This window comes from Toxotes jaculatrix, chromosome 1 (assembly GCF_017976425.1).
Source record: "Toxotes jaculatrix isolate fToxJac2 chromosome 1, fToxJac2.pri, whole genome shotgun sequence".
Taxonomy (NCBI): domain Eukaryota; kingdom Metazoa; phylum Chordata; class Actinopteri; family Toxotidae; genus Toxotes; species Toxotes jaculatrix.
This window is the reverse complement of record NC_054394.1, coordinates 26,962,358-26,988,708: the sequence shown is the minus strand read 5'-3', so window position 1 is coordinate 26,988,708 and position 26,351 is coordinate 26,962,358. Positions and strand designations below refer to the sequence as shown.

General features: G+C 41.6%; 1 protein-coding gene across 5 annotated transcripts in view; it reads right to left on the bottom strand.

The window, feature by feature from the left end:
* neo1a (neogenin 1a) overlaps nt 1-26,351 on the bottom strand; it is a 145,135-nt gene that overhangs the window by 19,664 nt on the left and 99,120 nt on the right. For 4 of the 5 annotated variants that reach the window (XM_041037635.1, XM_041037599.1, XM_041037608.1 and 1 more), the window contains exons 6-13: nt 24,982-25,136; nt 24,680-24,800; nt 9,187-9,421; nt 8,021-8,175; nt 5,782-5,930; nt 3,932-4,070; nt 3,342-3,391; nt 456-600 (exon numbers count right to left, since the gene is read on the bottom strand). In XM_041037635.1, the coding sequence (XP_040893569.1) occupies nt 456-600; nt 3,342-3,391; nt 3,932-4,070; nt 5,782-5,930; nt 8,021-8,175; nt 9,187-9,421; nt 24,680-24,800; nt 24,982-25,136 (1,149 nt within the window). The remainder of the gene's footprint in view (nt 1-455; nt 601-3,341; nt 3,392-3,931; nt 4,071-5,781; nt 5,931-8,020; nt 8,176-9,186; nt 9,422-24,679; nt 24,801-24,981; nt 25,137-26,351) is intronic. The other variant, XM_041037625.1, reaches the window with a different exon arrangement.

The window sequence follows — 26,351 nt, the reverse complement described above, 5'->3', positions numbered from 1 at the left end:
TCGAGATTTTAAATATTGCAGCATGTCAGACATATCTGAAAGTATCAAAGATAAATCCAGCAGGAGATAAAACAGAGACTGATTGCATAAAAGTTTTCATGTAGATTAATCGAGATGAATCTAAAGGATCTAAGGGGAATTATTTCTTGTTCCTTCGCAACAAAAAGTGAAGAGTTTTCTTTCTGGATCTGCCATTTTAAAATCATGTTCTACAATCATATCAAAATGAAAGACAGAGGTAGATCTAGCAGGAGATCACTGGAAAGTCTTTCTGAGAAACTTCAGTGGAAGACAACAAAGCTAACTGATGAGATTTTGATTTGAGTTTAGCAAAAAATCTAAATACAAATTTAGTCATGGAATATAGTGAACGTCTTTAACTGATGATATGGCAGGTGAAGATTTATTCTGACATTGGCTATTAAAGTTGCAACTGCTAGATCACTGTCCATTACCATCAATGAGCTTGCTAAGCTGTGTGCCTCCGGTGGTCTCGGCTGCCTCACTCCTCCGGGATACTTTCCGGTATCGGATCTTGTAGCCCGTGATCTCCCCATTCTGGGCGTTAAGGGGAGGGGGCTGCCAGCGAAGCATGATGCTCTGAGGGGTGAAAATCAGGTCATGAGTCAGAAAACATCATGTTTAGCACGTGTGGGACCATCTGCGTTTGGGGGCCTGCAGCTGTAAAGGTGACCTCACGGTTTAGAAGGTAGCATCACACATTTCCACACACCTTGGAAGAGGTGTTTGTGTCAGTGCAGCTTTGCAGATTTACTGTTCCATTTGCCACAAACACTGTCTTATCTGTCCCTCCCCTCCTCCTGACAGTGGTGCAAATGGGAGGTCCCCGCAAAAAAACAAACACCCCTCTGAGCATGGGTGACGCAGTGCAGATACACGCATTAGAAAGAAATAAACACATTAATAATAGAAGGAGGTGTCCTGATGAGTGGGGTGTGAACATGTGCACGTGTGTGTGTGTATGGCCAGATTCACCCTGCAGAGACACCAAGGCAGAGAGATGGATGCAGGACTTTTGCTGGCGGGCCCACGCCGCACTGTTGTGGGATTCATGCATCTGAGTTTTTGTGTGTGTGTTTAAAGAGATAGGTGGGGGGTAGCTCAGCGTGGGAGAAGAGTTAATTAACGCTTCCCCACTGTCACACTGATGCACAAAAGCCTGAATACATGTAGAGGGCACACACACGCTCCTCCCCAGCCGAGCCGAGGGAATTGCACAAATTAAATTTGTGTTAAGTGTGTTCAATTATTTCCATTTTTCTTATTACACTATCGGCCCCAACTTGGTATGCGTGTTGCTTTTCCCCATTCTTTTCCCTAATCATGAAAACCTGTTTAATTGACTGTTGGAAAATCACAAGGGAAAGTGAGGAGGCAGATGCCAAAAGAAAAAAAAAAGGTGCAAAATAAGATCACGAAAACATGATTTTCAAGTTGCCTCGCAGGTAAAAGATGTGAAGTTCTGCTTGACAAGACCCAAGGAGGAGACTGAATATGAAATGCATGTTAATTAGTTTTCTTTCCAGTTCCATTTGGCTGGGCACATCAAACAGCTAATTGCATAAATGCCTAGTATCTATATACTTGTACCAGAATTAACGACTTAATGGCTGTTTGCATTGAGAATTGAACACAATGACAACAACGACAAAAAAAATTAGATGACTAATTTTTAATAATGTTTAGGAATAAAAGATGCCAGATGTTTGTTTCACCGTTTGAAATTGGTTTGTCTGGGTCTAATTGGGGAGGGACAGCTGGATGTACATTATCCATTCAGAAAGCAATCCTATCCTTTCCACAGACTGAGCCCTCTTCATTTTACTCTTAACATTAGCATGGGAGTTTTTATTCTCTCCACAAATCTCAGGCTGAGCATCCCTCAGCATGGGTGGCCAGTTCTCACTCAAGCTGGGAGCGCGTGATAGGATTGTCTCAGTTTTTCTAGTCCGCTTTGACAGTTCTCTCTCATTCTGTATTTACTAGCAAAGGGCTAAAAATGCTGGTTGCTGTTCTTATAGTCTGCACTGCACCCTGAGGTTTTCCGTGTCTTCTTCTCTTTGGTGCTCTCTGTTTGCACTTGCTGTCTCACATGACATGAATGAGAAACATCTGTTGTAAAATTTAATCCATCATCCGGGTGGAAATATACAATAAATAGGCCTACAGCTCTCTGTTTGAAAATCAAATGGCTAAAAAGATAGGCAGCTGAGGCCAGTTTCCTCTGTAATCAGAAGCCTGCACCCACCTCGGCAGCCTTATCTAATCAAGAGCGTCACACAAGAGCTACAGTATGTTTAACTCTAATAAATTTGATTTAACAACAACACCTTAAAAGAGTGTGAGACACCACAAGATGTCACCTAGCTGTGAAAATTTGTACACAGTTATCTCTGATCCAAAGAGAAACTGAATTTAGATAAAAGAAATCTCACTTTCAAAAACTTAAATCCACTGTGGATTTATTCTATTTGTCCTGCCATATAAAAAAAAAAAAAAAACTGGTAACCAACAGGGTGAAATGACTGTTGCCAGGGTAGCTTTGTACATAGTATCTCAATAAGCATTGATCTGGCAATTTAACATCTAATGGGTCAAATTACATCTAGACATCTAAGATAACTGAGGCAATTTGGTTGAATTTTAATTTAATTGCGAAGCAGAACTTAATTTCATGTTGAAATGTGGCAATTTAAACTGGAACAACAGTTGTACATTAACTTGATATCCAAAAAACTTTTTCAACCGGATGTCTACACTTCTTTTGACTTGTGCATCACCAAATCAATCCTTCCTCAGACACTTTGACCGTTACCTTAACTCCCTGAGTATCATTTTTAGCATGCCAATATCTCCCAGTCTAATATTTTTTCATATCCATTTAGATTTGAGCTTCAGGCTTCTTTGCCAGATCCTGTACAGATGGAGAGTGATACAGAGGATAAAACCTTCTGACAGGCGAGCCTCCTGCCGATGAGTGGATCGATGAGGGTTCACACACCCTCTTAACCAGCTGGGGCTGCAGGCCTCTGACGCAGCTAATCACACAGAGAAACAGCGGTGTTTTGGCCTGCAGGCTATGGATCTGTTCGACTGTATGGGTGTGTGTGTGTGTGTGTGTGTGTGTGAGTGTTCTGAGCATTCGGTGAAGCAGCTACATACACTGGACACCAGTCAGTCAGTTTAGGTGCATTTGTTTGTTTCTATGATGCATCTGCGAAAGTGTGTGCAACTCGTCAATAAGATAACAGAAATATCCTGAGCAGTGACAGGCGCTTCAAACTGTGGCGTGCTCTTCATTTAAGTGAATTCAGCCTTACCTTTGAGTTCTGGACCTCCAGAGTGAGGTTTTGAGGAGGGGCGCTTGGCACTGTGAAGCAAAAGAAAACAGAAAATGTATTCTGTGTAAAGCGAAACAAAACACAGACACGTAAGCTGCTGTAGTGCTGAAAGGATTAGTCAATTAACTGATTGACAGAAAATTAAATATTGTGATCACTAATTAGTTGTTAATCTCAAGAAAAAACGCTGGAGATTCCCTAATTTCAGCCTCTAAATTGCAAATATTTGTTGCCTTTCATTGTCTTATGTCATAGGAAACTCTTTGCTATTTGAAAGCTCTTTGAAATTCTGATGAGGCATTTTATAGACCAGATGATTAATTGACTAATTGAGGAAATTATCAGCAGCTTAAGCAATGAAAACAATCATTAGTTGCACTAATCTACTGTAACGTAACAGTTAGATTGTGTTGAAAACTCTGCCTTGCTGGAGCTATATTTACAGAAAACACACACACACACACACACACACACACACACACACACACATACACACACACAGTGGAGTTAAATTAAATCATAAACTAAGAAGCAATGTTGGTAGATTTTCTCCTCATCAACCAACTGACCATCAGACAGGGTACGAACAACGATGTCCTCAGTGGAGACACCTGGACCGTGCTTGTTGTTGGCCACCACACGGAAACTGTACTCGGTGTTCTTCTTCAGCCCAGTCATGGTGTAGGACTGACCATCTATGTCAACGTCCTGAAAGAGAGGGAGGAAAGAACATTTACAAGCCAGTTTCATTAAAGTCTACAACAGAATTGAATGAATATAAATACCTATTGAGGCTAAGTGGTCAGATATAGAACTGGAAAATAAATGAAAGATGAAACTAGAACAATAAATGATGTAAAGCTTATATGAACAAGGTAAATGTTTTTTTCATGAGAATATTACCTGCCAAAGAAGAGAAAACATATTTTTATTTGGATTTTTCACTACCGACAGCATGTTTGATAAATGCAGAATAATTTTAGCATTCAAGTTTAATACTGGAGGAAACATGCTGTAAATAAGAAGTCGCACTAGATTTACAACTCAACCACTCTCCCATTTTTGGCAACGCTACAAAATGTGATGCCTGCTTTCATCATTTCATCACACTAACATTTCAGCTTGTAATTCTGTGCAAAAATGTCATCTTCCACTGAGACACAAATTATGCCTTCTGTGATTGCGACTTTTTGCTTTACAAATTGGGCACGCTGGCACGTGCCCAATTACTTAGAGCCACTTTGCATTCAGCTCTTTGCTTCTGACATTTTGAGTAAAAAGGGGAGATTTTGTGGAAATCTAATCTTGCTTCCAGAGCGGTCTAATCACAACCTCTGAACTCTGGTCAGATGATTCCCTGTGACCACAATACCCTTAAAGAGGCATCATATGCCGTCCCTTACTTCTTCCTGTTCTTTAATATTTCATGTCCCTTCTGCATGGAGTCTTTCTAACTTCATCTCTGTTCTGTCCCCCTTCCTTCACCTCTTCTTTCTCTTTTCATCCTTCTCTTCATCTCTCCCGTTTTTCACCTCATCTCTGGCTCTCTTCTCCAGGGAGCTGGCATCATTACTCAGTGCGCTGGCTGACGTTTCATCCATTATCATATTAAAGGCTTTTTAATGCCTCACTGGCTTGCACAGTGCTACTGGCTGGGGCTGAGTCAATACCTAAGCAGCTACATTTCACTCTTGTGACAGAGTCAGACCTGCAGAGAAGAACTGTGTGAATGATATCTGCTTTCTTTACGCACAATATGTGTTTTTGTGTGAGACGCATGATCAAGGGTGAAGCCAAAAAGCAGTACAAAGAGTCTTTTTGGCAAATCACTAGCAACTCCTTACCTCATCACAATTTACATGAGCCTATGCAGTCATGTACTTTTTATCTAATGAACCCTGCAAAATCAAGCGTCAGCTACATACAGCACGTCTTCTTTTAAACAGCGAATCTTCAGAAGTGAGACAATGACATGAGCTGCGTGTTTCTGTCCATTTCTGTCTATTTCAAGTGAATTAAATAATATGTCATTGTCAAGAAAACAAAGGCAACACACAAGGAAACGATGTAATGCAGGGAATATGTCTGACGGCTGTGTTGGTATCTGCTTTTGATTTCTTTTTAAAAAATGTAGATTAAGCCGAAAGCATATCCAGGTTTCACTCAATTTATTTGTTTATTTCATTTCACTGGATACCTTACATGATCTTTTTTCAGCCATCCTAGTGTCTCTTTACTTTGAGATTTTTATTATGTTGCTTTTGCAACTGTTGTTCTGTGTGAAGTACTTTGTAATTTCATTTCAAAAGATGATCTACAATTAAAGATAAGGATTACTTTGGGTGATCATTTTAACGGTATGGATTTCAACAGATGAATACAGCTGAGAAACCGAAGACGTCCTACGTCTACATCCCACCTGTTCGTTGCCAACGCTTTTGTCTGTGTAGTACAACTTGTAGGTGAGGATCTCCCCGTTGCCAGTGAGAGGCTTATCCCAGCTCAGAGAGACGGAGGTTGGCGTGTTCGATACTGCCTGCAGGTTGGGAGCAGGACCCGGCACTTGGACTAGCGAGAAAAAAAAAAAAATGAAGCAGAAGAGAAATTAGAAAACCATCAGTCATGATCTGACCACTTGATGCATTTTGTTACAACAGGAAAACAGGAACTCAATTAACCGATGTCCAGTTATTGCTGCCAAAAACATATTCTTGGCTACTTGGAAGCCTCATTTCCTTGTGTTAGCAAGAGTTCAGACCACTTGCTGCTACTCTCCGCAAACCAGTCTGTCCCCTCTGGACTGGGCTGCCAGACATGTTGATTTTCTTCTTATTCCCATGACAAACAAACTGAAGGTGTACCTCAACAAAAACATCAACAATGTGCATCCTGCATTCCACCAACATTTGCCTCAAGATTTTATTTGGTGTGGTTGACAGTTCATTTCATTGTGTGTGGTTAGGCAAGATAGAGGGCAGGATCAGACAGTATTACACAGTGTATTACAGTGTGTACCAGCTTTATACTGTGGTTGTTAGGCAGCTTGATGAAATGCTGCCAAATGCTTGCATGAAGTGTATATCTATATATCTATCTATATGTATATAAATATACAGATATATGTTCTCGGATTACACATCCCCCGAGAATAGGGGACTGTGGATAAATATGGCTATAATTCCTACACTGTTCATCTGATGCAAATGTAAGCACACTCAAATCAAAGCTGGCAGTCAGCAATTTAACTTCACTATATAAATATTTAATTTCATATTTAGCGTGCTGGAGGTCAGAGCTAACATAATAAAATATATATCTCTGGCCACATAATTTGTGTCTGTGCTGTATACAGAACACTCTCTGTCAGTAAATATATGGACAGTGACATTTCTTGTTGTGTCTGGACTGTGGCACATTGGATTTAAAATGAAACAGAGACTATGAGGTTAAAGCGCTGGCTGTCACACAGATCCAGATATATGTCTGTACTGCACATATCTTGCGAGCTTTAGCTGCAGGTGTTCCTGACAGAACAGAGATTCTCCCATTTGTCAGCGTGCACGGATGTTAGAGGTGTGTGTTTGAGCTTGTGTGTACAGGTGCATTAAGCCAGTCCCTGAGGAGAAGTGATACAGGGCAGCGTTGTGTGCACATGCCTGGCACTCAGATGCAGGTCAACAGTGTAAGCTCCAATTCCTAGCATGTTCTTTCACTGAAAGTGCCCACACACGACAGAGATATACTGCACAGGTACAGCCCGCCCTCACTGATATCCCCGTGGGTGGCTCGGCTCCTGCTGGCAGGCATTAAGGTGTGGTGTGTGTATTTGTGCATGTGTGTGTGTGTGTGCTGCTCTGTCCGCCCTCCAAACAAGGACACAGGTAGAGAAACGGCGGCTGACCTAGAAAGCGACAGTGACGAAGCTGTGGCTCAGACTAGAGGTGAGGGACATCCACTCTGACAGTGTGCTGGGAAATCCCCTTCACAGCACTTTCAAATGTGGGCGAAACTCAGAGATTTGGAGGAGTAGCCATGGGGAGCGTGCACACCCAAACACAAAGAGACAAGAAGGAGAAGGAGAGGACCACTTTGTCCCATCTCTCCTCAATAATTCTTATATGTTCTCTTGTCAAAATATTGTAATGAGCCTCTGTATAGCATCTCTGTACAAGCTGGATAAGGGAAACATTTCAGGAAAAATCTGGAATGCTAATTTCAAACGTTCCTCACTCACGGTTTAAAGCTGCTAACACACACACACACACACACACACACACACACACACAAAACATACACAGAGGGCTTGTGGGAGTGAACAAGAAGTGGCTTATAACAAGAAAACACCAGCTTTCTCTGGTCTGCTGTTGGGTGGTCTGCCTTAACACGCTGCACTAAATAGCCTCCTCTATGTGTGTTTGTGTGTATGTTTGTGGGGGGTTTGGTGTCTGTTTGAAGAGAGCGTATGCTGTATGTGAGTGAATATTTGTTTGTGTGAATGTTTATTTGCACATTTGTGTGCTCCTTTTGAGTGCATCCTGTTTGCCTCAGTTTGCCAGCTTGAGCACATTTCCAACAAACTGGCTGGAGTTCACTTTTACGTTTGTGTGTCCTGTTTGCTGTGTATTTATAAACGAACATTTGTGTGTGTGTGACTTTACCTTCAGCCTGGGTGGCCACTTTGAGCGCTGCAGAGCTCTCTCCTTGGCCGTTGCTGTTGTGGGCCACAACCCTGAAGCGATATTTGGTGTCTGGCATGAGATTCTGGATGGTGACCTGCATCTCCCCTGGACGGCTGGTGTTCACGACTCGTTCCCTGATGTGGACACACGCAGACAAGCAACAGAACATTTTATGAGTTAAGTGTCTCGTATTTGTTGAATTGAGATTTTTAAGAATCAAATCAGTGTGCTTATTTGGTCCCTTAAACCAGCTGCATTATTTACAACACTGATAAAGATTATATTTTTGATTTATCGTTCAGTGTATTACAACATCGATGAAAACAATGTGTTCCTAGAATGGCTTGTTTTGTCCATTCAACAGCAAAATCTGATGTATTCAATTTGCAATGATTGAAAAGAGAAAATCAGCAAAATCTCACATTTGAGAAGGGAGAACCTGCCAACGTTTGGCATTTTTGCTTGATAAATATCTCAAATTACTCATTTTCTATCATCAACTAATCAGTTAATCATGTAATCACACACATAAATTGGCTAAAGATGAGCATATTAGCACTCATCTGTCTACAGCAGCACCAGGATAGTTGGTTTCAGTCAAGGCAATGAGTGCGCTACTAAACTGATGTGTGTGTGCAGTGTGAAGTACACTCCGTGCCTTTGAAGATACAGTATAGTAATGCTTGCATTAGCACATCAAGCTCTAGCATCAAGTAAAACACATCTGTTTACTGCCATTTCTGAAACTTGCTTAAAGGTGTTTTATAGGGAAAAAATAAAAAGCAACCAAAACACTAAAGAACAGTTGTGGAAAATCCTCACCGCTTGTTGATAAACATACAGTAAATCCTCTGAACAAGAAGCTGGGAGGAATTTATCACAGGGCTACTTAGAAAAATTAAATTACAGTATTTTTTGTTTATAATTCAATGTTAAAAAAGGTAATCCTTTAGGGAAGGAGGTTTGTTTTTAATTAATGAAAACTTAATGCTATGATAACTGCTTTAACTGCTTTAATTAGATATTTTCAGAGTGGTCTGAGACTCCTGCGCAGGAATACATGTATATTATTACCCTGCTGACACCAGCAGTAATGTGTGTATTGGTACCCTCCTGGCAGTACTAAAGAGTAGTGTGTGTACTACCTGCTAGTGCCTTCCTGGCTGTAGAAAACGGAGTATGTTAACTCGTCTCCATGTGGTTCGGCTGGAGGGCGCCAGGTCAGCTTGATGAAGCGGGTGGAAACCAGTGAAGCCACGACGTCTCGTGGGGCAGAAGGGGTGGGCCCTGCTGGGCCGGCTACACCTCCCGAGCCTGGCGTTACATGGTCAGTAGTGTTAGGAGTCAGTGAGGGGGGAGGGAAAGAGGGCAGGGCTACGTCTTTGGGTTGGGAGGAGGAAGGAGGGAGGGGAGCGGGATGGTTGGATGGGTGTAGGGACACGGGAAGGGACAGGAGACAGTGGCGGCATTTGGGAGGGGGGGAGTGGGGGAGAGAAATATCGCACAGAGGCGTCCAAAAGGAACAGGGCGAGGAGAGGCAAGGAGGGGAAATGGAAATGACAGTGAAAAGAAAGAAAGGAAGGAAACAAAAAAAAGAAGAAAAAACAAAATAACAACAACGTAACAAAAAAAAGACTTTTGGCGTGACAAGGAACCACAGAAATAAAACACTTCTACTACACTCACAAAGCTGACAAATAAAAGCACAATACAAGGGGGACTACACATGCAAATCTACACACAGCTCTCTAATGTAAGGGTAGTGGAAGCAGAACATAGCGTCACACATTTAATTTTCATAGACGGCCTTCCCGCCAATCATTCATGATTAAAAATGATTGGTTTGCATTTTTTTTTGGACATTTTTATGAACTCAAAACTGGCATTTGATGGTAAACAGAGGCAGACATTGTTTTGACTGGGACAAAGCCACCTTTTAGCCCCTCAAATGCAATCAAGAAAACCGTCTATGTGTTCAAGAAATTCAATCCTTTTATTTCAGACAGTATATCAACTGAGAACAAACCCAACCCCTCCAAAAAAGTTGATTTTGGTGTCTAGATTCTCTCAACTAACACGCCAGATGATGTTTTTTAAACACTTCTGCTGTCACATTCCACAGCCTAGCCACAGAAATGTTTGTGATTTCATTTGGTGTTTTCGTTTTTTTTCTGTTTTGGAGGAACAATCTGCGGTTAGACTCAGCAAGATCTGCTTTCCATTTGCCTGGCAAGTGGGCAAAACAAAACCATAAGGAAAGAATGTCAGTATGTATGACATTTCCATTTGTTTGTAGGTCAGGGAAATTGACTGGAAGGCAAAGCTGAAATACAGAAAAGGAGCGCTGGCAAGTGCAGAGTGCATACGGTGTATTATTACTGAAGAAACTGCAATGAAATGCAAAACAGCCGCTGGCAAATCTGTCTGTCACGGCATGTGGACTAACCGCTAATTTGGCTTTCAATATTTGTTTACATTTCAAATTCCCAGAGTTCACTGACTTTTGTGACTACAGTGAAGTGAAGAATTTGCTGGTATTTTCCTGCAAAGAATTACATATTCTCATCACACTTTTCTGTACATAAACGCTGGCTCTTTCACTCACATGCACTCAGGATAACCCTGTTTATCAAGAGACGACCTTCTTAATCTGCACAAACCTCTGAAAAGGTTCAGCTGTAGCTCGACATTTACGTTGAATGAGGACACTCAGACAACACTTTGGACAGTGACACATTTTTTTGTTTGTTTTGGTTGGACCTGTGCTTCAGCCTCTTGGATTCAATGCTGACTGTCAGCTTTAATTTAGGGTGTTTAGAAGAACGTAGCAATTGTAGCTCCTGTTTCAAAATTCAATAAATTGATATAAATCATACAATGAAAACTACATCAAATCATCATATGTAATATTCAGTTGCTAAAGTTAATATCTGGCCATAGCTCCGACTCACAGACCTCAGTAGACACATTTAATCTCCACTAGTGATGTGCTGCTGAACCTGTACTGTAGCTTTCTCCACTTCTTGCTTGTTTTAGGGGATTTCTGCCTTAAGTCTGGTCTTCAGAAAGTTAGATACATGCTCAGATAGATTTAGATCAGGTGGCTGATGTGGTCAGCCAAGATTTTTCCATTGTTTGGAATAAAAAAAAAAAACCTCATTATGTCTCTGTATGTTTAGGATTATTGTTCAAAAATTCTCTGGAAAATTCAGGATTGTCCATAACCTCAAACAGCCTTAAAGCTGGGAATCAGTATTATAACCTCAAAACCACTGATTCATTTCAAATCCAGTTGACTGGAACAGAGCCAGCAACAATGAAAAACACATTTTTGTCCTAATTCTTTCTGACTGCAGTGTAAATTACCAGATGCTGAACAATTATCCTTACACACACACACACACACACACAGAAAAAGCTCAGCACTCTGGTGTCTCACATGCACTGGTGATGGGGTTATCACAACATCAACAACCATAACCAGGCTCACAGGATAAACAAAAGCTTGAAGCCTGCTTGTTGATGAGGAAGCACATCCTGCATTACTTAAATGTGAACACACAAGACAACACAGTAAAAGGAACACAGGGGGCTGTGTGTAGTGAGAATACACAGCAGTTACTGTCACAAATTAGTATTCACCTTGGCAATGGAGACAAAGGTCCACTCATAATAAATCCTCAAAAACCTACATTACACTACAACACTGCCAAGACTTGGACAAAGACAGAAATATTAAAGCTGAGACAAAGAAGACCAAACCTTATCTTTGGCTTTGTTTCTACTGAAATGCTGTAGGGGAACCATTTAGAAGAACTGTTCAGGGAGAAAAAGAAAACAGATAAAGCTCGAGTGCTGCTGTAGAGAGAAAGGCTTCTCAAAGGTCAGAGGGGGTTACTTAAAATGCCACTGGAAACAGGTCACACTGTCTCACAGATACTTTGTACCCTTGTCTGGTGTGGACCTCCGAACAAAGGAACTGAGATAAGAGGTCGGATGTCTCTCCTCTTTAATACCACACTTTTGTAAAAATAATCCTGAAATCGGTGTCAGGTCAGACAAAGACATACAGTAAAGCCAGCTGAGAAATGCATTGTGGGATGGGCAAAGGAAGGGATTTGAAAACCATTCGATGTAGTTTCCATCCTCATATACCTTGACAGCTGTAGGTAATTGACACGCCGGGCAGTTTTCGGTGTCCTTCTGACAATCCGTCTTGTACATGCATGCCTAGGATTGTTACAGTAAGGAGGTGTCAGCCTCCCACTGCCACTGCCAACCTCTATTCATAGCTGATTAATAGCGTCATTAGTCTCCGCGCCAGAGGTAATGAATGGCTGGCATTAAGGCTTAACGAGGAAGGTTACTCCAGATCTGCATAATAAATCTGGGTAACCAATACGCAAAACAGTTGGGACAAAGACGCGCACAACAAAGCATTCGTCTTAATATTCAACGGAAGTAAAAGCTGTTTCTAAAATTAAAATAATTGGAGTAGCCTTAAAGTTCTGATTAAAGCCCTATAACTTAAACTTTTATCTTGTGTTGCTAACTCCATAATCCTTTGCTGTGCTTCCCTTGTGAGCGTAGCTGTAAAGTTACGCCAAGTAGTTTTTTCATCATCTGGTCTGAGTCTACAGATAAGAGAGCCTACCTCACTGGCTCAGACTATGCAACTCCACCAAGAGAGCATAAATCTACTGAATGCAGATATCTGCCAGAAGCACCCACAGCACTGTAACTACAGATAGCCTTTTCAGAGAGAATTCAGCAGGCCATGCTAGGCTCTTGCAAAATGGATTTTCTCAGGACTAGTTTCCATGTCTAATGTGGTTTGGTAATGATGAATACATAAGAGACTGATCCAGCACAGTGCTAATGGTCCATTACTGAGTCTCTACTTTTATCTGCCACAGAGAAAAAGAATGAACAGAGCAAGAATGAACAATGTACTCAAAAAGCATGAAACAGAGCCTTCAGAAAACCAACACAAAGCAGACTGTCAATTAAAGCTGGCAATCTGTCATGTTTCACACAAACATGCAATAGTTGCATGATGGGAAAATGTATGACTATAGAATAAAAATCAGACATTCCTCCTGAACAAATACAAAAGTGCATAGACACATTCTTTGATTAAAATGTAAAGGCAATATAAGCAACACAGCCCTCGGAGGCTGCATTCAGTCCTTCATGTAAAAAGTCACTAATCTAGAAAGGCTTGCATGGACTCTGATACGTATGTTTGAAAAAAAAAAAACTGAAGACTAGCAACAGGGGCAAGTAAAAGCGAGCAATGGTACAGCCAATAAGAAGAGCTCTGAACATGGAAAAAGACTTCTGACTGACTTGTGCTTGTTTATTGCTGGATAGCTACTGTAACAGTGCTAAACGAAGTCAAACGAATCATTTATTTTAGTTCTTGAACTACGGAGATAAAGATAATAATATTTACAATTTCAACTCATGTCCAAGTAAATGCAGTGGAAAATGCAGTTGGTTCCATAGAACAACTGCTGACAATTATGACTGTTATTTTCCTACAATCTTGTTCCCCTCGCTCTCTTTCAAGATAAGATTAGAGAGATGAGCAAGCCTGACAGCTCATGACATTTGAGCGACTCTTTCACGCGCCCACAAAGGAAACTGAGTCAGAAAGAGAAGATAAATGTTTCAAGTCAAGACAAAGTGAAAGGTGAAGGTGGGAGTGCAAGAAAAAGGCTGACCAAGCATGGAGCTTCTCTTTCTTCTCTTCCGCGCCTTTTCAGCACCTTGTCGACGGCAATAACAAATTCCATTTTTACCAAACTTTTCAGCACTGACAAAGTGCTTTACAAGCAATACAATAATAAATGAAAACCAATTATATAAACAATAAAAATGTGAGACATTCATCAGTAAAGAACAAAATGCTTTGTGCACAAGGGAAAATAATTAAACCCCTGCTCATTTCCCTGCAGGGACAGACCTTGTTCGGAATATAAGCTTTTGTCTCGGCACATTTCTTGCTCTCTGTATTGTGTCCAGACACCTTATCACTGGCCGAAGGAAAACTGACAGAGATACAGTGTCAGATTGCTGAGGGATGGAGGATATCTGTAACTGCACACATTCCCTCTTGCTGTGATAATCAGAGACAGTCAAGATTAAAGTGCAGCTCGAACCTCACAGAGGCTTAAACTGACAAGGTGTTCCAGCTCATTGACATAAACCAAAAAAAAAAAAAGAAGTCTTTGTGTCTCAAACTGACTCTCCAAAAATGTCAAACAGCATCTCCCCAGCATTCCTCCCTATCACGTTCTAGGGCACGTTCTCTACTATTGAAAAATGTTTGAACTCTGGCACGTTCCCCAGGAGAGAAATAAGCTTTTGCTAATTAAAAGAAATGCATGGAGATCACAAAAATGTGTGAATTTTCTCCTCATTAAGTCTTTAGTGATTGAAATATTTTTCTGGAACAATTTTAAGGCAAAGACGATACTGATGATGAGGCCAGGGGCGGACACATCAAAGTCAGCCAAATTAAGAGGGATAACTCTGGGAGGTCAGTGCTTACATGGTCACGCAGAGAACATTGAAATATGAGACTTAAAAGCTTTTGATTTTACTACCAGATAAAACTACTGCTGCTGCGTGCTTGAATAACAAAAACAAAAACAATAATATAAAAATTAAAAACAGCCTAACACAGATTCTCTGCTTGAATAAACACAGACCATAAATGCTGTTATACAGTGTTTGGAGTGAGCCACAGATGTGTTCATGTCTCCTCACTCCCTAAACGCTCCTGTGGCAGCGGAGACAAAGTGGGATGTGAAAGGACCCATCTGATAGATCCATGGGACTCCTGGATGCCATGTGGAGATACTAAATGCTTTAGATGGAGGGAGGTGTTTGTACTTCCAAAGATGGTCTCTTTATCAGGCGGCTAAAACCTCCCAAAGCCCGTGCATGTTCTTGTTTATCAAATAGAAAGCTGTCCCTTTGAAACCCTGCAGCTATTTCCTCTTATGGCACAGTCAATTTTACATTTATCTTGCTTTTCACATCCAAAATCAACATTCTTAAATTCCCCGTGGGTCTACGTAAACAAGTAGAAGGCATTAGTATGGGGTATGTTTTGGATGGGTCGATGGTATGTCTGTGTTTGCATCTACTCCTGGCCCTCCGGCAATTTACTTTCTGGTAATTTGGTTTTCATAAAGTGACAATCCCTGCTACGGGTTCTCAGAATAAACACTACGCAGGGCGGTGGAATGTGTGGGAATGCGTAAAATGCCATATACATTCTACAGAAACAGAAAGACAGAAAAATCCCAGAAGATCCACAGATCCCAACATGAAGGGGAAAGAAAGAAAAAAAAAAAGAAAAGCGGTGCTATTTGGAAATGACGGCTGTAATTGAATGGGGTCGGGTACATCAATAATTAACCATCCACTGTGTGTACATACAGCTTCCCCTCACCATCAAACACATGTACCCCCTTGATCCATGAGCCACTGGTGAGTTAATTTGGGTGCGATTGCTTTGTTCCTCTGAACGCCTTGCTTCAACACACACACACCTGCAGAAACATGCACAATCATAAGGCCAACAGCTGCTTGCCCAGACTTGGTATGCAAATTAAGACGTGCGACTACAGTATACAATGTAACCCCCGCCCCCCCCACCACCACCACCTCCTCGGCCCACACCTCACTTCCCACTTTGACAAATCTGCATCATATGCATAACGTGCTCCACATGCTGGCTGGGAGTGGAAAGCGCTGCCTTTTGGGTTTGTCTTTCAAGCAGATCACAACAGCCAGTGATGCTGCAAATCTCTAGAGCATTCCGCCACCAATGCCCAGGACTGGGAACAAGCTTTTCTTTCTGCACTGCCTGCCTTTGTATCTTATTACCAAGGAGGTACATAAATACAGTTCAGCCTTTCCTGGGGAACAAGAGGAAGCCTGGAATGAAGTAATTGATTTCTGAGAAAGCTCTGTGTAACAGTGTGGATGTGTGTATACGTACACTTCCAACATTTCATGTATAAAATGAGTGAAGCTGTACAACCACAAAAGGACTCAAAAGGTCAAATAGGATGTTTGCAGGAATGGGAGCAGCTGCATCTCTCTTGGGAGACTCGCTATCAAACAGCCCAGCTAATCAGACTCCCACCAACAGAACGGCCTCCCTAGGTTAGACCTACTGAGAAGCCGGTATCACACAAAGTTAGCAGGCAGCGGGGTGCACACAACCCACTGTGATGTTACTCACTATTCTACTTTTAGCTTATGGAAACTGGGAGGCTCAGTGGACAGAGGGGGGTGGGCGCTAACAGGAAAAATAAAAGCTTCAGCTTTGGTGGCGCCACTCACGGGGGTCAGCTGCCTGCAGCTAAGGGAAGGGTGTGAAGGGAAAGTGATGTGTTTGTGCCATGTGGTACTTCCAATTACTGCACCCAGAGGACTGTCCATGTCCAAAACCATCAGATCAGCATCCTGGATGAGTGTGTGTTGGAGGTGGAAGGCGTTATATTGTAATAAGGGCACGTGTTAGCGAGCTCTGTAAAACAGAGTGCCAGGAAAAAGGAGATCTCACACTTACGTACGCAGTTAGGGCTAAAAGTGGTGTTGATAACAAGTCTGACCTTCAAAAAACAGCACTGACGCAGGCACTGAAGGCTATTTTAATCCCTTTTTTTGTTTTTCCTGTGCCGTACAAGAGCAAAATAGGCATCCATAACATTTTGCAGTTAGCACTTAGGTGACAGACCATTTATAAATGAAGCAAAGCCTTTCAACACAGTTGAGTAAATGCAACCAACAGAAAAGTTCAGCCTGCGCTGTGAGAGCCTCAGCTTGTAAACACACACGTACACACTCAGCACCATCCCTGAGAGACAGAGCCACAACACAAACACTTACTTTGCCATCAGCGCCCGTGCAAACAGCAATTTGGTGGAGGCTGATTTCAGCTCTTCACAATCAATTTAGGCAACAATCCCTCTGATCAGCCTCCTACAGCCTCCAGTGGGGGAACACATTCACTAATCACTATCACTAACATGGTGCGTATGCACACGCCAAAGAGACTCTGTGTGCATATTTCACTGTGTGCACATTTTAGGGCTTTATCCCCAAATTTGAATTTCAATATATTTTGCTATGAGGCAGAGTTTAGTGGAATATATTCACATTTACATATAATTAATATTCTCCATCAAATGCCTCTGATTTGTTTTATATTCCCTTTTCATGATCACAGGCGTTTACAAATATAACTACAATGTTCCAAATAAAACAACAATATTATCATATTTGTTTAATCAACCATAACCCACCAACAGCAAATAATAATCAACACTGAAAGTTAAGATAAGGTACTTATTATAATAGCGCCCATGGCTACATGAAGTGAACAAAAAGATGTGGCTGTTAGAGAACAGGTAAATTTGGTGTTTATTGACGTTTTTAATGAAAAATTATTCATATAGTTTCTTGGAAGCAATTTTATCCCCCAGTTGCACCATATTAGCTTGTACTTGGTGCCAGTAACATGATAATAATAACCTGAAGCGATGGCTCTCTGCCAGAAAAAGGTGGATTGCTCCCCTCAGGTTGGGAGCCGCGGAGAGGGATGTCTGGAGTACCTTGCTTATCCTGCTGCTACCGCGACCCAACTCCAGATAAGCTGAAGAAAATGGATGAATAGATGGATGGATTGGTGCCAATAACAGACTCCTCTACCATTTTAGGAGTCTAATCCCTTCTTTCTGCTGCATCCCTCTAATGGGATGTTCATTATAATAAAATGTTGATTTTTGGAAACGGCAATTTTGAAAATAAACACCACCACAAACTGCGGCCTCAAAAATTACCAGTCGAATTAACATCTCTCTAACAGAGATTAAAAAGTTCATCAAAGTGGTAATTGTTGCAGGATGCCTGAATTGTTCTGTCACGATTTTCTTTCAGGCATTTTATCCACTCCCTGATTTAAATACCTTACATGTGCAGTCACCTGGAACGATTTCTTTGGATCAATCAGTAAACATAATTAGTTTGTGTCCCCGTGACCCCATTAAAGCTCGTGAAGGCAATCAGCAACCAGTAAAAGAAGTGTGACCATATGTGTGCATGCGCGTGTATCCCAGCAGTACATGACATGTTGTTTAACTGCCACATTTTCACACTGGCGCCTGCTGGTGAAGGTACACTTACCATGCAGTCCGTGCCAACAGAAAACATGGTGTGCAGCCCTGCACAGTGCTGACACATTCACATGCTCACAACGTTACACACTCGCTCCCCCTGGCCTGGCCGTGACCCTGCTAGCAGATGATGGAGCACACTGTATTCCCTGAAGTGGGCCCGAGCTTTTATTCAGTGCTGGTAGAGTCTGGCTGGAGGGAAGGGTCTTTTAGCAGCCTATTCTCACTTCTTGATTTGAACAGGGAATAAGGGTGGTGCTCCGATGTAGTGGAAGAATCCCCCGCCTGTGGTTTGCCTGTTACCCGTGTATTAGGATTTTTTTTTTTAAACGATTTTTACTGCTCTGTCTGCTCGAACTTGACTGAAACTCACTTGGTTTCTTCTTTTGTTTAATCATGATCTAGTTACATTTTATATTACATACACCCATAACAAAGTGAATTTATTTCTTCCACACCAGCTAAAGCTGCTACTGCAGCAAACCACACTGACGGCAGAGTTTTAAATATCTCACTTTTATCTTTCTCTCTACTTTCAATTCAATATCATTTCAAGTGCTTCTCCATTTGTACCAGAACAAGAGAACAATAAAGCCTCAGAATCAAGATATATTTGTACGTAAAACTCTTCTCGCTTGCATGTCTGCACGTAGCAACAACAATGGATCCGTGTGGAAATAATGAGAGCTTGTGTTGAAACAATACACGTTCAATATTTGAGTGTGTTTGTGTGACAAATTTGCTGCAGATATCAGCGTGGTTTGTAAAAAAAAAAAATCATCTCTTTTAAGGTTTAGTACATCATCTTCAGCACTTTCTCTGCTTTTTGTTGTTCACAGTGAGAGCAGAATTGCTTTTGGCGACCAGGTCTGTCCATAACAGCTTTCTCTGGCCAGGTTGTGTTCAGGTCACCGTCAGCAGACTTTTTAAGTTGTAACTGTTTCTTGCCAATAGTTTTCTTACAGGTTAATATTTTAAGTCTGACTTTGTGGCTCCAAACAACTAAAACGGAACTTCTTCCATTCATTGTCAATAACAGGAGCTGTTGGCTGCCTTCTTTGTTCTATATTGCTTAGTATTTTTCCTTGTCTCACTTAAAAGCCATTGTTACAAATGTAGTTATTATTACGACAGTACAGAAGGCTTCATGTTGCCCCTGATCGTTTGCCTTCAGATCCTTCACAGGGTAAACTTCCACTTCATTTGGTTTCAAGTACTGTAAATTAGCTACATCTAAATAAAACTTGTGTGGGTTTTCTTGACTTCTGGAACCTGTTTGAGGCATAATCTTTACTATTAGGTGTTAACTGTCTCAGCCGAGATCAAAGCGGTTGTATCTACTTTCAGTCGCTAAAGGCAAGTGTCAAATCATACCCACTGTAGAGACTCTTCGGTTTCTGTGTCATTTCACACAGAGATCTGCTGCTCAAGTCAGCTGCAATTAATTGATTTACTAATGAAGTTATGATATGTGAGACTCTCTAAATATCCCTCCCAGTATCTCCCTGTGCCTGTCACTTTGTCAGCTACAGCTTTGGGGACAGCAAACATGTCAGTTTATCATGCCAGCACTCCTGATGCCTGCACTCATAAATACACAGAGTGATGGAGGGAGATGAAAACTAGGAGACACAGTGAGCACTCAGGCAGTGACGAGACATCTCCATCTCTCAGCGGGGGTCTGGTACCTCTGATGGGAGGAGAGGGGAGGACAGGGCTCTTCTGTTTGCTGTATATAGGTCTACTGGCAGCATGGTTGGATAAGAGGGAAGATGAAGTGAGAAGAGGAGGGATAGAGGTAGAAAGAGAGAAGCGAAGAGAAAGGGAAAGAGAAAGAGATTAAAGAGAGGGAGGGATCGAAGAGGACTGCTTGCCTGTTTAAGCTATGGATTTAACAAAAGCCTGAATAAATGTATTTGCATTAGAAATATATCATGTGTCTTTCATCATAAACCAGCTTGAATCAGTGCGCAGAACACCAGCTTAGAGGAGAATAAAAAAAGCTAAAATTCATGTAGCCATGTTGCACACCAACATTCAGTTGGTGCCTGATGCACCAACAACCAGTTGGGTAAAGAGATAAGGGTGTTTTCTCTTACCCGTGTATAGCCAAGTGTTTAGTGAAATGTCTCCCTTTCATTCATGCTAGTGAAATTCACTTGGAACAGTTGTGGCTAAAGCAGCATGAAAGCTCAGAGCTTGTACATCCAAACAAGCTTTGAGGCTCTCTAGTGAAGTACTTGGCTTGGGCACTAGGAGGCAAAATGTCAAAACATTATGTACGTGAGCCGTGGGAATGGAGAGGAGACGAGAAGGGACACGGAGGGACACACAAACTCAGACAGATGAGTATTTCCATATTGTATTACCATCAAAGCATATGGAAGCAGCAAGAATAGACATTCACATGCAAATGGAAGTGCATCTCTTGAATTTATGCAAACAAAAAAGCAAAAAAGACACACTGGAGTGCATCCACTTCTCTTTCATTTGCAAAATGCTAAATGCAGATCTGTTTGCATTTTTTATATTAAGCTTTTAGGTGCTTGAATCGTAAACTTGCCATTTTTGACAAGTAGGAATCTAGTGATAGTTGGCAGGCTGATATGTAGCCATGGATTTTTGATTATCCAAATAAAAATGCAAGATACTGAAAAACGTGCCTTTTCTTTTCTGCTTTAATGTCTGTTTCTAAAATGTAAATGTTATGTTATGCAGTTCTCCTGAAAGGCAACAAAGACGGCTCTCCTAAAAACTAAATATTTGATTTGGCTCTGCCCTCAATCTTAAAGAACTATACAAAACGCAACCGCACTGTAAAACCTGGATATACAGTTTACTGTGCCACCTTATCAAACTTCAAACACAGCCTCAGTCTTCGTACGATGTATGGAAAGATGACAATCATATAAAACAAGTGCTTTGTCTAGGCATGTATAACTTCAAAGTTGGAAAAACGTGACCCATTTCCTCTCCAAGCTGTAATTGCCGCCTACTACTGTTCCACGCATAAACGGTTCACATAATCATGTGCCTGGATATGGCCGCAAATTGTTGCTGCACAATGTCTATAGATGACATGTGACAATAATCCCTTAAATAGCATATCCTCTGCAGCTGACTAACCTCCCTCACCGTCACTGTGACAATAAGGTGTAGATGTGGACAGCACATAACAAAACTGCCAGCAGGGAATCATCATGACAGCCATTAATGGTGTATTTATAGTTTAGTGAGTAAAGGACAGGCCAGTCTGCAGCCCAGCTGAACTTTTATCACAGGGAATGGGATAAAAACCTCAGCAAATGTTGAATCAAACTAGTTAATGAGAACATTTCCTGATTAGACCGGTCATTTTATTGATTCCAACTACTTTATCACTCTCACACTCATGTAGAGCAGTTAATTATTTGTGAGAATCTGTTTAGCTTTTGTCAGGAGAAGTCACACCAACTTCCAGAAAACGACAAGTCTAAATGTGGCAGCTTTACAAGGGACATTAGGAGGCTCTTACTTGGCCTGCATTACACTGCATAATTAGGTCCCCTTGAGGTCCACTTTTGGCATTTTTGCTCCTATTTACCCACATCTGTTTGCAACTAGTTGACCCATATTGCACATGGCTGTGGAATGTCCAGGAAAATTGCTGGAGACTGCAATCTGAGGTCCTATTTTTGAGCTCCACTACTCCAAAAACTTGTGGCTTTCAAGGTTTTAAAAATGCTAAATCTAGATGAAGTCTGATAAACCTAAAGGGAAAAGTTTTTTTTTTTTTTAATTTTATTTACACAGTTTTATATATGGCCTATACAAACCCACTGTCAGCTACTCGAGTTCAAAGTCAAGCGCATTGAGACAAATCACCTATCACTATAAATAACGGCCAAAGTGCTGTACACATGCTAGCAGCTGATCTTTTTCCATTCAAAACACTCACAAGAGGGAATCATCAGTGGAGCCACATTTAACTGCAGCTGGCAGTGTCAAGATGCAAAGATTATGACCAGTAATGAATATTAACCAACTTGCAGCCTCTGGGTGTTTGGAGGCAGCTCACCCCCATTGATTTTCCTGCTGGGTGAAGACAACTTTATCCCTGTGGCAAGTGCCTGGCTTATCTCCCCCCGACTGCAAGGCAGCCGACAGACAGTGTGTTTTCCTGGCCCTGTTTCAGGATGATTCAAGCCTGGCAGGTGTGAGCGGGATACCTGACTGCGGTAAAACACACAGGGGGCAGCAAAGAGCAGGAGGGGTGTTTGTGAAGGGGACAAAGATGCCCAGCTGTGAGGGGGTAGTGATACAGGGGGAATATTCAGGTCAGCACAATTAAGAAAAAGCCCAGTGTGTTGGATTATCACGGAGAGCAGGTGGCTGCGAAAGACAAGGAGAGAGAAAGTGAGAGGAAGTGGCGAGAACGGTGGCAGATGGCTGTAGAATTGTATATGTCCATACAAAGCGGCACAGGAGAAAAGAGAGAATACAACAGAGGAGAGACTCTGAGTAGAGAGGCACTCCTCTACTAAAGCTTAAAGAGATTCATTTTAACCTCACATCACAGAGCTGTGCCCACAAAACACAAACAGCTGCAGAAAATGAGCTGATTTCAAACATGTTCTCATTGATTCACCATTTGGAGTCACAAATTGCACCTTTGAGGGAGGAAATTACTTTGACACAGTGAAGCAAGCGTTCGTGGGGAGTGTTGTAGTGGATGTGTCTCTATAAGCACAAAACGTCAGTAATTTACAGGACGAATAAACAGTGTCACTGCGAATTCAGTTATTTTCTGGATCCATCATCTGAGACTTACTGGTGCTAAGTGTGTTTGGATTAGTATTACCACGACCAAGACAGATGTACACACTCAGAGAATAAAAAAATGAAAAAGATTCTCTGTGATATTTATGGATTAAACAGATATTAATTTCTTCACAGCCCTGCTTAGGGCAAACCCTGTGTACAAGGGCAGCTGCCTCCGTAATTCATCCCATTTATCTTCAACTCAAAAAAAAAAAAAGACTTGGGGCCATGTAAAGTGGCCAAACCCTTTTCAGCGGTGTCAAACACAAATACACAATGAGCTGCAGGTCATCATTATTTCTGACTTAATGTCCTCCCAGTCTGAGAGGGTGACACAGCTGGGGGCCACCGGTTGGACACTGCTATGCTAATCCATTAGCCACCTGCTTCAAGTGAGGGGGAGCTCACGCTTGATTAAATTTTTCCATCTTCCTCAGCAAAATGCAAGAGTCTGAGTCAACAGTAAAGTAGTGACTGTAATTTAAAGAACAGACGGAAAAAAAAACCTTATTTCTACTGTATTAGGATTGTGTTGCCTTCACTCCCCTCGCTGTTTTATTGTTCCTCCATTTTCCATCTTGTTATTTTATTTCTACTATGATTATATGGTTATATTTAAGTTATATTACATTTTCACCAATGGCCAGAGGTAATGAAACAAAACTACCCCACACATTTGCTTCTATTTTCAGGCACTTAGTTTTGGTGCTTCCACCCACAGTCCTTGGTGTCTGCTTTTGTTGTACTCTGCACTCTGCAGCTCCATTCTGGGAATTAGTGTTCAAACCTCTCCTTTGGCTTCAAAGGGAAATGTTCAACAAGAAAGCTGCAGCTATCCAGGCGCTCTGACTTTACCAGCACATGGGCTCTTGTTTAGGTGAAGCTCCCTGATAAAAGAAGGCCTTTGCATGTCTAAGGATGCTGCATTAAAGCACAGGCATTGTGTCAAGCAGCTTTCCTCAAGGCCCTCACAACATTTCTGTAACGCTAGATGTGGAATGGACCGTGTGCAAACCAAGAATCGTTTGCCCCAGATTTACTTCAGTTCCCTTTGAGCCACCTCTGGTTTAACAAGATCCCAGTGGTTTCATTTCACTGTTCACCACACATTCTCACTCTCTCCTCACACCTTCACAGATGTGCACAGCCTCTGGAAATCATTGAGGTGTTTACAAACAAGTCAAACTGTACAGAGAGAGGAAGACCCACCCATTTACCGAGCTAGCCTGTGCATTACAAAGCCTTTGCTGAAGGAGTATTTTTGCTTTTAGCTTCTTTTATCGTTCATCCTTTAGGGCCTTATTTACTATTGGACTTGATAGTAACATTTAAGCATTTTGGCATTTAAAAAAAAAAGATAAAACTGATTTTTTTTTAGCATTGGACAGCTTCATCCATAGTTAATACTGAAACAGCCGTGAACAGATCCTTGCTTTTCTAAATGTTTGCGCTGTCTGAGAAAAACTGATCAGACATGGTTCATTTGTGAGTTTTTCCCAACATTGATTTTCTAATCACTGAAGCATTTTTATCAATTTTGTCTGTGTGCTTTTGTCATGTTTTCATGTATGAAGACTTTGTCTAGCTAACTAAGACATTTGATGTGCACACTACTAGGTGGTCCTGGTGAGTGGCGTACCGTGATCCAAGATGATGAGCTGTGCACTGGACTGGATGTTGCCGGCATCATTTTCTGCAAGGCACTGGTAGAAACCCTCATCAGACTTGACCAGACCCAGAACCTGCAGGTTGTGTTCCTTCTACAGAACAGGAAGGAAAAACAGCACATAATAATGTTACAAGCAGCATTTTTAATCAATCTCAAAGTCTTTATTATGACAGTGTGATGATGCAAAATCATGCAAATACTGCAAATACAAATAGTACTTCTTCAGAGCAGAAAATGTAGAAAGGTAAAACTGAAGTGCCAAATGAGCTTACAATTATTTTGAAGTAGTCACTGGGGATGACAGCATCTCCATTCTTGACCCATTTGACAGTGGGAGCTGGCGACCCTGAAACCTCACACTCAAAGACGATGTCCATGGATTCATGGGCATAAATGTTGGCTGGCCGCTTGACAAACTGGGGAGGAACTGTGGAATACAGATGAGAAAAAGGAGTCAGGAGAGTTTAAAAAAATAAACTGACGTTAGATTTATCGTTTACTTAACAGTAAAAGCAAAGGACCAAGAGATTACAAAAAACACTGTGTGAGAGTGTCATCCTTTCCTTTACAAATTCAGGAACCAATTTGTCAAAACTAACCAGGGCCATCAAAAACCAGCACTCTGGTCTCTGCTAGGAAATGAACAAGACCAAATGATTCCAAATCTCCTCTTCAACTGCCAAATTTCCAGTGAAGTGAGGGTGGAAAGAACAACAAACAGTATCACCCAACAACAACTTACCCAATTATTTTCTGCACCCTTCACACAACTGTGACCTTTTAAGCAGACGGCAACACCTTGAATATTTGATAAAAATGTTCAATACCCTCTGTTCTTACCGACTCAGGCATGGGTGAAAAATAAGAGTCACTTTTGAGTCAGTACAGGGCGTTAGCATGCTACACTAGCAAAGCCGGAGCACTTGCAGATCTCCCCTAGGCCCGGTAATGAGGGCCAGAAAGGAGTTATTTGATCTGCTGGGCTGATACAGCGCCTCATCAATCTGTCCTGGAACAAGGTCACTGGGAGCGCAGGGCCCAGGCCTCGTCCTCTCTCTATAATTGGACTGTATGTGTTATGGGGAGAGACAGAGTAAGATAGACTGTGTGTGTGTGTGTGCATGTGTGTGTACACTATGTGGGTGTTTCTGTGAACAAGTGCCTTTGCTGCCTCTGTGCTTTCTCTGATAAGCTGCGACCTCGCTGACCACAGTTTAAATGACTGCATTGTTAGTGTGTCGCTGTGTGTCAAGCTTGGCCATCAGCCTCCTGGGCTGTGTGATAGCTAGTTATTAGCATCTATTTTGTGGCTGCTCGTATGAGCTGATTGGATATTAGCAGCAGTGGGTGGATAGGGTCCTTTTCTGGCTTTATTCAGCAGAGTAACAGGTTGTGAGGTCAAGTCCTCCTCATGTGCTTGATGTAGCCGTGGCTAATTTATTTTAATATGAAATTGCTAGTTAACAGATTAGCCTTCATCCTGTTGGGATGAAGAGAATTAACACTCCCAAACTGCAGATCTTTGTAATTAAAACTGTTAAAGGAACAATTCACTGTATACACATTTCTCAAAGAATAACAGCCTCATTACACCAAGAAGCAGTGGAATTACAGGAAACACTGGACCTTATGATGTGTTTGT